Source organism: Loxodonta africana, chromosome 20 (genome assembly GCF_030014295.1).
Source record: "Loxodonta africana isolate mLoxAfr1 chromosome 20, mLoxAfr1.hap2, whole genome shotgun sequence".
In the NCBI taxonomy this organism is placed as follows: domain Eukaryota; kingdom Metazoa; phylum Chordata; class Mammalia; order Proboscidea; family Elephantidae; genus Loxodonta; species Loxodonta africana.
The window spans coordinates 56,346,787-56,359,414 of NC_087361.1; the positions used below are offsets into that span (position 1 = coordinate 56,346,787).

The 12,628-nt window shown below is 39.4% G+C and overlaps 1 protein-coding gene across 6 annotated transcripts in view; it reads right to left on the reverse strand.

Moving 5' to 3' along the window:
- The window catches only part of CRYZL1 (crystallin zeta like 1), a 37,200-nt gene that overhangs the window by 22,139 nt on the left and 2,433 nt on the right, over positions 1-12,628 (reverse strand). For 5 of the 6 annotated variants that reach the window (XM_064273220.1, XM_010590300.3, XM_003410296.4 and 2 more), the window contains exon 2: positions 4,294-4,365. In XM_064273220.1, coding sequence (XP_064129290.1) covers positions 4,294-4,359 — 66 coding nt within the window. In that variant the 5' untranslated portion in view covers positions 4,360-4,365. Of the gene's footprint in view, positions 1-4,293; positions 4,366-12,628 lie in introns of those variants that run through there. The other variant, XM_064273218.1, reaches the window with a different exon arrangement.

The following is a 12,628-nucleotide window of genomic DNA, read 5'->3' on the forward strand; positions in this document are numbered from 1 at the left end:
TGCTCAGTGAAATTAGCTGCAAAAGGACAAATATTGTACGAGACCACTATTTTAAGAACTCAAGAAATTGTTTAAACAGAGAAGAAAATATTTGTTGATGGTTATGAGAGTGGGGAGGAAGGGAGGGAGAGGGGTATTCACTAATTAGATAGTAGACAAGAACTATTTTAGGTGAAGGGAAAGACAACACACAATACAGGATAGATCGGCACAACTGGACTAAACCAAAAACAAAGAAGATTCCTGAATAAACCAAACACTTCGAAGGCCAGAGAAGCAGGGGTGGGCGTTTGGGGACCATGGTTTCAAGGGACATCTAGGTCAACTGGCATAATAAAATCTATTAAGAAAACATTCTGCATCCCACTTTGGTGAGTGGCGTCTGGGGTCTTAAATACAAGCAAACGGCCATCTAAGATACATCAATTGGTCTCAACCCACCTGGAGCAAAGAAGAATGAAGAACACCTAAGACACAAGGGACAGAAAGGGCCACGTGAACCAGAGACTACATCATCCTGAGACCAGAAGAACTAGATGGTGCCCAGCTACAACCGATGACTGCCCTGACAGGGAACACAACAGAGAATCCCTGATGGAGCAGGAGAGCAGTGGGATGCAGACCTGAAATTCTCATAAGAAAACCAGACTTAATGGTCTGACTGAGACTGTAAGGACCCCAGAGGTCATGGTCCCCAGACCTTCTGTTAGCCCAAGACTGGAACCATTCCCAAAACCAACTCTTCAGACAGGGATTGGACTGGATTATAAGACAGAAAATGATACTGGTGACGAGTGAGCTTTTTGGCTCATGCAGACACATGAGACCATGTGGGCAGCTCCTGTCTGGAGGTGAGATGAGAAGGCAGAAGGGGACAGAAGCTGGCTGAATCGACACAGGAATACAGGGTGGAGAGAAGAAGTGTGCTGTCTCATTAGGGGGAGAGCAACTAGGAGTATATAGCAAGGTGTATATAAATTTTTGTATGAGAGACTGACTTGATTTTTAAACTTTCACTTAAAAAAAAAAAGCACTATAAAAATAAAAAATAAAGGAAATTTTGAGGTAAAATTAAAAACAAAACTTGAGGGTTCATATTTTGAAAGGTACTCAGAAACCAAGATGGTTATATGTGTAGACAATAAATTTAGGATAACAAAGTAGAGCAACAAATACTATATTTCAACCTAAGTAATCTCAAAGCATCGGACATCCACACTTAACATGTATACATCGTGTAGTCTTAACTGGTGTTAAGAGTGTTCTTAATGCTACAAATGAAGTTCTTTAGGGTCACTTGTTTATCTTTTCCTCATTTAATATCTGTCTTGGACATTTCAGCACACCCCATGGGATTCTGGGGTCAAAATACAAACTGAACTTAATGGGACTTAATTCTCCCTCCTATCCCACAGCTAGATAAAACTTGAAAGGTAAAAAGTATTCTAAGCTCAGGCATTCAACACCATCTACCCACATTATTAAATGTAATATCCCTGCTCAAATATCTGTAACTTGGAACCAATAATGAAAACACTTTCTTCAACCCCTGATATCCCCAAGTTATATCAAAAGTTAGCCAAGAAGAGCTGTTTGCACAGGCCCTGTCAAGGGGATTATGTTCCGTTACCACTGCTTTATTTCCCACGAACACAGTATTCTGGTATTTTTAAATCTCAAGATTTGGTAATACTGGGTGCTGCTATAAAAATATTCAATAATATTGATGAACCTGTGAGTTTTACTCATAACTGGGTGAACCTGGAAATGATTTTTCCCAAGAGCAATTAAACCTCTTGGACCTTCCTCTTGATCCAGTGTTAGAAGCCAGACTATCTGAGATTCAGGCTTCTGATCCAAAATGATTTTGGAGTTAGTGAAAAGACTACAAAAAGAAAAACAGACTGGATTCATGACCCAAGAACTCCTGTTACTACTATGCAATACTGTGGAATGATTTTGGCTTGCCATAATAATCACCAATACATGAAAATTCTATCTATGATTAAGACAGTCAAAACACTAAAGATTATTTAAAGCTTAGTAAATGAGGTAATTTTGCAAAGCCCAGAAATTAGTGTAGAAAACAATGCATTCCCACTTCTTTCATTCACAATGTGAGATAAAAGTATTTTCTGAAATATGGCTATAATCTGAAAACCCACTTTACTGTGGCATTCAGAATAACTTGGGTTAATTTTGCAACATATTAAAAAAAAAACTGTTTAGAATAAGGTTGTTTTGTTTTACTAGTACCTTTCACACCATCATCAATACCCAGAGGATGTAAAAATCTCTTTTGTAGCAATTCTTTTAGAAATATATTTACACTACAACACAGGCCAACATTTTCATATGAACATTAAAGAAAACTAATTAGAGGAGTTTCATTTAAATAATTTTTATTCATTTAGTTCCATTCAAAATAACTTACAACAGGTCATTTAAAATAGGCTCTAATATCTTCTAAAAATTAAATACCTATGCTCATCAAAAGACTTTACCAACAGAGTAAAAAGAGAACTTACAGACTGGGAAAAAATTTTGGCTCTTACAAATCAGACAAAGGTCTAATCTCTAACATCTATAAGAAAATCCAACACCTCTACAACAAAAAGGCAAATAATCTAAAAAACAGGCAAAGGAAATGAACAGACACTTCACCAAAGAAGGCATTCAAGTGGCCAACAGACACATGAAGAAATGCTCGCGATCACTATACATTAGATAATGCAAATCAGAACCACAATGAGAAACTGTCTCACCCCTGGCATTACTGGCACTTACTGGCACGAATCAATAAACCAGGAAATAACAAATGTTGGAGAGGCTGTGGGGAGATTGGAACTCTTATGCCCTGCTGGTGGGAATGCAAAATGATACAACTATTTTGGAAAACGATATGGCGGTTCCTTAGAAAGCTAGAAATAGAAATACCATATGATCCAGCAATCCCACTCCTAGGAGTACATCCTAGAGAAATAAGAGTCGTCACACGGATAGATATATGTATACCCATGTTCACTGTAGCACTGTTCACGCAGCAAAAAGATGGAAACAACCTAGATGCCCATCAACAGATGAACGGATAAACAAACTGTGGTACATACACACAATGGAGTATTATGCAACCATAAAGAAAAACAATGAATCTGTGAAGCATCTCATAACCTGGATGAACCTGGAGGACATTATGCTGAGTAAAATAATCACAAAAGGACAAATATTGTATGAGACCATTACTGTAAAAATTCATGAAAAGGTTTACACACAAAAAGAAAGTCTTCGATGGTTACGAGGGAGAGGAGAGGTGGGGATAGAAAAACACTAACTAGACAATAGATAAGTGGTAACTTCGGTGAAGGGTAAGACAGTCCACAATACTGGGGACGTGAGCACAACTTGTACAAGGCAAGGTCACTGAAGCTCCACAGACACATCCAAACTCCCTGAGGGACTGAATTGCTGGGCTGAAGGCTATGGGGACCATGGTCTCGGGGAACATCTAGCTCAATTGGAATAACATAATTTATAAAGAAAATGTTCTACATTCTACTTTGGTGAGTAGCGTCTGCGGTCTTAAAAGCCTGTGAGCGGCCATCTAGGATACTCCACTGGTCTCACCCCTTTGGGAGCAAGGAATAATAAACTAAAGATACAAGGCAAAGATTAGTCCAAAGGACTAATGGACCACATCTACCATGACCTCCACCAGACTGAGTCTAGAACAACTAGATGGTGCCAGGCTACTACCACTGACTGCTCTGACAAGGATCATGATAGAGGGTCCTAGACAAAGCTGGAGAAAAGTGTAGAACAAAATTCTAACACAAAAAGAAAGACCAGACTTGCTGGCCTGACAGACTGGAGAAACCCTGAGAGCATGGCCCCCGGACACCCTTTAAGCTAAGTAATGAAGTCAGTCCTGAGGTTCTGCCTTCAGCCAAAGATTGGATAGGCCCACAAAAGAAAATGAGACTAAAGGGGCACACCAGTCCAGGGGCAAGGACTAGAAGGCAGGAGGGAACAGGAAAGCTTGTAATAGGAACCCAAAGCTTGTAATAGGAACTCTAGAAGGGAGAGTGCTGATATGTCATGGGGTTGTTAACCAACATCATAAAACAATATGTATACAAACTGTTTAATGAGAAACTAGTTCTGTAAATCTTCATCTAAAGTACAATAAAAAAGTCTGTAATTAAAAAAAAGTCCAATTAGAAAAAAACACAGGCTCTATTAGATACAGAAGATATACTATTTCCTTTCAGTTAATGATTAAACAATTTTTCTTACCCTTTCTTGAAATACAAATGTTATTTCTTCGTTTGTGGAATTCTGTTGAAAATATAAGCCTTTCATAGTCACCTAAAAACAAGAAAAAGTACATGAAACAAACAAAAAATGTCTTCTAGACCAAATGAATGCAAAAATTAAACTGTACTGGTAAGGGGGAAATGACAACCATGAATGTATTCTTCCAATTTAGGGTTCTTTCTTAAAAAGGATCCAGTAAGAGAATATCAACAATCTCTGTGTGCAAATGGGTTTACACTTCAACCTTTCATTGCAAAGGCAAGCACAAGCCTAATTTCACCTTCTCACTCAAGAAAAAATATTAGATGTACTCAGGAAAAGAACATCTTACAAGGACCAAGAAGCTCAGTTTTATTTACCAAATGTGTCATTTTAAGAGCTTTAAAAGACTTAAAGAGTACACAAAAGGAAAAAGTGGACACTCAAGACACTTGTTGAAACTGTGCCCCGAATTCCTCTTACCCTCTATAAACCATTTCATGGAAGTATTTAAAACTATTATGTAAACTGCCTGAAGCATCTCTAAGGGCTCCACAGTTGTTTCTTTAACTTTCATAATAATTCTACAGGCAAGACTATTTTCTTAAATGTAAATTTCATAGAAGTAGAAAATACAGGAAAGTGCACAAAATTCTAAATGTACAGCTTGTTGAGTTTCACAAAGGGAATGTGTCCATGTAAGCTGCAACCTGATTGGGAACCATGATCAGACCTCCAAAAGCCCCCTGGACCGCTTTCTAGTCATCGCCTCCACCTGTCAAGGACCCTCTCTCCTAAGAGCACAGATTCGTTTAATCTGGTTTTGAACTTTATATAAATGAAATCATACTCCTTTGTGTCTGGCTTCTGTCACTCAGTATTATGTTTGTGTGCTCATCCACGTTGTTCCTTGGAGTGGTAGTTCTTTCATTCTCATTGTTGTGTAGTATTCCGCTGTATGAATAAATCAGTACGGATCCATCTCACTACAGGTGGATGTTTGACTTCTTTCCAGTTTGGGCCTTGTATTCGTTTCCTAGGGCTGCCATACCCAATGCCCACTAACTAGGTGGCTAAAAGCAGACATTTATTCTCTCACAGTTCAGAAGGCCAGACATGCAAAATCAAGATGGTGGTAGCGCTGGTTCCTTCTGGAGGCTCTGACGGAGAAACTACTCCATGTCTCTCTCCTGGCTTCTGGAGGCAGCTTACTCATTCCTTGGCTTGTAGACACATCACTCTATCTCTGCTTCGATCTTCACATTGCCTTCTTCTCTGTCTACATCTTTTTATGCCTCTCTCAAGGACATTCAGTGGATTTAGGGCTCACCTTAATCCTGCATGGTCTCATCTCTACCCTCGTTTTAACTACATCTGCAAAGATGTTATTTCCAAATAAGATCACATTCTTTGACTCCAGGTGGACATGAATTTTGCAGGGTGGGGGACGATGACAGTATTCAGCTCACTACAGGGCTTTTACAAACTGTTCCGTTAAGAACATTCCTGTACATGCTCATTTTAGTGAAGAAACCGAGTCTTCGAGTGGTTAGGCACATACCTAGGGTCTCAGCACCATCAGGGCCAGAACTAAGTCACAGACCAGGTCTGAATTACTCCAAAGTCATTATTCTTAACAACTATATTTAATGGTTTCCTCAATGAGCTAACATTCAATATATCTTTTAAAATTGGAATTCTATATACTCTAGGATTAATAATTATCAAGTATTGGTTGGTAGAACTGTGAGGGGTTCAGTACAAAATGAAAATGTGGGAACCGTGCTAAAAAATTATTAAAGTTTTAAGATGATGACAGCAGAGCATTAAACCAAGTGTGGGTCCCTCCTGAGCACGAGGCCCAGGGTGACCGTACAGGCTGCACACCCATGTAGCCAGCCCTGCATGCTGAATGCTAGTGGATCTTATGGATTCATATGGAGGGTTTTTACCGAATGTAGTTGAGCTGTGGCTGCTGCTTTCCAGGATGTTATAGTCGAATGCTGGAGCTAACAGAAACTATAAAATCAAGACATATGTAGAAATTATGTATGTAGCATGTATCAACAAAGTATATTATAAAGAGTGAGCTAAGTCAAAAGATTAATTCTGGCACTTACAAACCCTTTGTTATAGAAGGTCTGTTTGTGAGTCAGTGTACTTGGTGGGAGAGTCCAGGGATAGAGGGGAAGAAGGTAAGCATAACCAGTAACCAGTTGCTATTGAGTTGATTCCAGCTCATGATGACCTCATGTGTGTCAGAGTCAACTGTGCTCCACAAACCAAAACCAAACCCACTACCGTCAAGTTGATTCTGACTCATAGCGACCCTACAGGACAGAGTAGAACTGTCCCATAGTGTTTCCAAGGAGCACCTGGTGGATTCGAACTGCCAACCTTTTGGTTAGCAGCTGTAGCTCTTAACCACTATGCTACTAGGGTTTCCAAGAGTTGATCTTTCCAGAAGTAAATTGCCAGACCTTCCTTCTGAGGTGTCTCTGGGTGGGCTCAAACCTCCAACCTTTCAGTTAGCAGTCCAGAGCGTTTAACCGTCTGCACCACTCAGGGACTCTTAAGCACAGACACAGCAGCTGTGTATGCCCTACAACATGAAATCTAACCTCTCCCACCCAGCTTTCAAGCCTATTCTATCTCACTCCTCCACGGTATGATTTCACACCATATGGTCACCCCTGGCCCAGGGCTTCCAGGCATTGCTTGTTCACTGGGTAGACAGATTCTGCTAAGTAAATCAAGTCCTAGCCCCTCCCTGAAATGACCACCAGTGACAGTCGGCCTACCCTATCTGTATTATGCTACTATATTTTGTTACATACTAATATATAAAACCTTGCCTTATTTACTTACTACCGAGGAGGCTTTCCCACCTAGTGCCTAGAAAAATCAACATCCCGTATTAAAAAAGATCAACATCCCGTATTAGTAAATAAGTAAATCTCTGCTCCAGCTCAGCCTGGAGCTACCTGGGTTGCCTTTTTGAGAAGTGGAACAATCAACACCTTGATTTCAAAGCATCTGCTTTTGTGACTCTGAAAACCACTGTTTTCTCTGCCCACTGCATCTTAATACATATGGTGTGTCTCCTTGGTCAGAAGTCATAGGCACCTCACATTGTGCCCCAATTTCAAAGATCCTGGAAAATAACTGCTTGTCAGAGTCCCCTAAAGCAAATATATATAATATAGCCAATATTTTTAGTCAGCTCTTGCTAAATAATTCCTCCAAAGTATGTAGAAATTGGCCTGGCTAGGTAGAAAGAAATAATGTTTGGTTGGTCCAATAAATAACTGCCTAGGATCAGAAATTAAAGTGTTGAAAAGCAAAGATGTCACTTTGAGGACTAAGGTGCTCCTGACCCAAGCCATGATATTTTCAGTCACTTCATATGCACGTGAAAGCTGGACAGTGAATAAGGAAGACTGAAGAAGAATCGATGCATTTGAATTATGGTGTTGGAGAAGAATACTGAATATACCATGGACTGCCAGAAGAACAAACAAGTCTATTTTGGAAGAAGTACAGAGAGTGCTCCTTGGAGATGAGGATGGCAAGACTTCCATACTTTGGACATGTTATCAGGAGGAATCAGTCCCTGGAGAAGGACATCATGCTTGGCAAGGTAGAGGGTCAGTGAAAAAGAGGAAGACCCTTGTTAAGATGGATTGACAGTGGCTACAGCAATGGGCTCAAACACAGCAACAGTTGTGAGGATGGCACAGAACTGGGCAACGTTTCATTCTGTTGTACATAGGGTCGCTATGAGTATGAACTGATTTGACAGCACCTGGCAACAACAAGAAGATTAAAAATATCCTCAAAGTAACAAAATGAAGAAAGTGTTTTTATAAATATAGCCAGGAGAACACTGAATATCAATGATTTGTTTTGCAAATCTGTAACAGGAATACTGAGTTCCTAACCCTAAGAAAATGGCAGAATAAATGGTACTCAAGACCAAATGGTTTCTTAGGAAATGGTCCAGATTAAGTGGAACCCTTAATGTATTAAAACAATTTTTACTTAATTAAAAGATATCTGCACATAGGAAGTAAAATAACTATTATTTATATTTGGTATTCTATACTATACTATAGAATACCAAATATAAACATAAAATGTATTACACTTATTTCTAAGAATGAGTATCATGTAACTTCAAACTTCTGTGTTCTACTGTCAACATTGCGATATAAAAGTGTTATATACAACTTTTTAATGAAAATAGATGTGTTTAAAAACAAAGGTTTTATATTTTATAGGGATATCAGGTTTTAAAAATATTTGACACGAGTCCACATATTGAGGATTATGTTTATAATACTTTCAAATTTTACAATCGCTGCATATTAAATATGTTTTTAAAATCAGGAGAAAGAACTAAAAAGACATCTATTTTATGTAATTTTTGGTACAAAGCACATCAGAGGACTTTGCATAAATTAAACATGACTATAATAACACTTTAAAAAAGTAGTTAATAAGGGTCTACTTTAAAAAAATTAAGTAATTTTTAGTACAAAGCAGAAAAGAGGGCTTTGCATAAATTAAACATATGATGAAAAATAACACTTCAAGAAAGTAGTTAATAAAAGTAATGGTCTATTTAAAAAAAATCAATGGGAAGAAATTTCAAATGGTTTCCACTCACTTAAAACAGCAATATCAACTCCTCTTGCTCTTCTACTCTGCTCTACTCCCAAGGAGTTCATCTATTAATAACTGTAAATAAAACCTCGACAGATCATTCCTTATCTATACCTTCAGACCAAGAGTGTCCTGAGCATCAGATCAATCTAAAATTCAACAGACATAAAACTGGGCTAATATTTCCCCAGAACAAGAGTTTACTCTTTCCAGTCATAATTTTCTCCTCTGCATTATGAACCCTAAAGCTTCTTTATCCTTTAGAATATCCTGGCTCATTTTCAAGGGACATCATCATAGCACAGATGGTATGCTAATATCTCAATGCTGTAGGCCTGAGTTCTGGACACAGACTGGTGAATGGCCTCAATTCCCTATCTCACCCAACCCATCACCCACCCTAAGGCCAACTCAGTTCCAGAAAGTTCAAGTCTTCCCATATGCTCGTACTTCTATTGCTTCTCAACACAAACTTCAGGTTCACTTCAGGTTCAGGATTCCAATGTAATGTCTCTAACTCACCCTCATTTTTTAAGGAAAGCAATGATATACAGTATTGTCAGGCAGCTAAGCTACAGAAAAACAGATGGAAGTCAACTCTGAAATGTGGCCTCATGTGCTCAGTCGATCACCATGCCAGGCCCTTGGCTGTCGTGTATCCAATGCCCTATTCCCTGCTCTGTTCAGGCCTCGTGCACGGTGTGGTAATTCTTTCTGGATATTTAGGGGGAAACCTTCATCTCCATTTTGATCATCTGAGAAGAGGTGACTTATTAAGATTTATGTTTTCTTATTCATCTGTGAGACTTTTCGTATGTATTCACAAATCAGAAGAAATCTTTCAAACCATGTGTCCAGATATCTGGTTAAAAATACAGTCAGCATAATCAAAGCAACTAGCTGGTGGTTAGGTTCAGGTACTGCACATTGGCAGGCTGTAGAGGATGGTAAGCCTAACCTTAAGCCCAAAAGGGAGGCAAATGTACAGTCACAACAACGACAAAACAGCTTTACACTGTGTCAGCAACAGTCTCTAGAAATCTGTCTACTCTAAGGAAACTCTGCATAAGGAATGCGTGCACAGGTGGCATTGTTTTGTTCCATACAACTGCACTGCTCTCTTGTGACTGTTACAAGATGTAGGTTTTGTTGTGTATATTTTCACCAAAAAAAGAAAAGAAAAAGAACTGGCCCTTCCTGCTGCTGTAACGCTGCTACTGACGGCTGACGTTGGAATAAATCACCAGGTGAACTTGGGAGTGCAGGTAATGCACTGTAGAGCAACAATATAGAAGGAGCCTGGGTCCCTAACACAGTGGAGCAACCCATCAGCCTTGGAATGCCTACCTCGACTTGTACATGAAAGAGAAATAAACTTCATCTGGTTTAAGCGAACCCCCCGCAAAAAAAAAAAAAAAAAAAAAAGATGGCACAGGAAACATAACAGTGGCTCACACCTAACTGAACTCTGAAAAGCAATTACATGGTACAAGAATTTTTTATTTTCAGGTTTTAGGTAGATAATTCAAAATTTAAAGATGGAAATTACATGAAGTTGCTTAGTCCCTATCACTTAAGGGATTTAAACAGAGGCTGGATGTGCACTTTGATAAAGGGAGTTCCAGCATTAGTTGAGTGGGACAGGGGGATAATATTGACCAAACTTATACCTGTGCAGCATAATCTACATTTATGCAACCTAAGATGTAAATATAGGTTAAGAATCAGAAAAGGAAAAGTTTTCTTTTGTACCAAAAAGGCTTCAGGCAGGAGCATAAAAAGCAGTTCCTAAGAGAGGATTTCAGGGTGCTGCCTATCTACACAACAGCGGTTTCCAGATGTGCCAGTCTAGCACAGTGGTTCCCAACAGCGGTTTCCAGATGTGCCAATCTAGCACGGTGGTTCCCAACAGCGGTTTCCAGATGTGCCAATCTAGCACGGTGGTTCCCAACAGCGGTTTCCAGATGTGCCAATCTAGCACGGTGGTTCCCAACAGTGGTTTCCAGATGCGCCAATCTAGCACGGTGGTTCCCAACAGCAGTTTCCAGATGTGCCAAACTAGCACGGTGGTTCTCAACAGTGGTCCCTCCTGAATCTCAAGAGAACTCATCACCCTTCCTCTGATAGCTTTACTTTTATTATCTGCTCATTTACAAAATATATTTTTCCTTAAGAGTCCAAGATTTCTTAAATCAGGCACTCCCCTGCCAGTACCTGTGTAAATGCTTACTTAATTTTCCAATTCACTATAGGATCTTGGAATGGTGTCGTGCTGGGTGGGTTGAGGAGATGGGATGGTCCTTATTCCACAGATCGGGAATATCTAATATCTGGTCCAGTTACTATTCAACATAAGGCCATTTAACAAAGTATAATCCAGAAAAATAAAAACATAACTTGCACTTACATTTTTGAATTAGCACCTTATCTTCTCATATTGTACTACTGGAGAACAACGAGCCCAATAGTATTACAGAATAGAGCCAATTCCCTTTACTCTGATTTAATCACGTGACATGGGAACTGTAGGTGGAGGTTGGGAGTAGGGAGATAAACGATTGAGGAATTTTTGTTACTTTCTACCACACTCCTCTCCCTCCTTTCCATTCGACTTAACCACGGCAGTCTTCTCCACCTACTGGAGTCCCTGGGTGGTGCAAATGGTTAACCTGCTCAGCTGCTAACTGAAAGGTTGACGGTCTGAGTCCACCCAGAGGCACCTAGTAAGAAAGGCCTGGTGATCTACTTCCAAAATCAGCTATTAAAAACCCTATGGAGCAGTTCTACTCTGACACACATGGGGTTACCATGATTCAAAAGTGACTCAATGGCAATTGATTTTTTCTCTACCTACTATTATTGCGGAAACCCTGGTGGCATAGTGGTTAAGAGCTATGCTTGCTAACCAAAAGGTTAGCAGTTCGAATCTACCAGGCGCTCCTTGGGAACTCTATGGGGCAGTTCTACTCTGTCCTATGGCGTCACTATGAGTCAGAAATGAGTCGATGGCAACGGGTTTGGTTTTTTGGTTTACTATTATTGCAGTTTGTAAATGCTTATTTAATTTTCGAATTCACTATAGTATCTTGGAGACATTGCTGGTTCAGTGGTAGACTTCTCCCCTTTAATGGGGGAGACCTGCCTTGATTCTTGGCCAACGCACCTATTGTGGAGCTACCACCCATCTGTCAGCAGAGGCTTGCATGTTGTTATGATGCTGAACACGTTTCAGTGGAGCTCCTAGACTCAGATGGACTAGGAAAAAAGGTCTGGCAATTTAATTCCAAAAATCAGCCAAAGAAAGCCCTGTGGAGCACAGTTCTACTCTGACACTCATGGGCTGGCCGTGCAGCTAACAACAACAGGCATCTTGAAGAATCCATTGTTTGCTTCAGTATAAAATATGAATTGTAATGTGATTAAATATTTACCAGTATGTTCAGAATCAAGAAAAAATAATTTTCATAAAATGTATCATATTTATAATGTACAAAAATGGAAGAAAATTATTTTGTAAAATACCATATCTTATCATGTATGGATATGTGTATTCCTGCTCGTCTACTTAAAAACTCCCCTTAATTCTTTGGAGCTAAGAAAAGCATCGACAGCACTGGGTTTTTTTTAAGAAAAGCAAAGACAGCTTTTCTAATGTTGTCTTTGAAACATT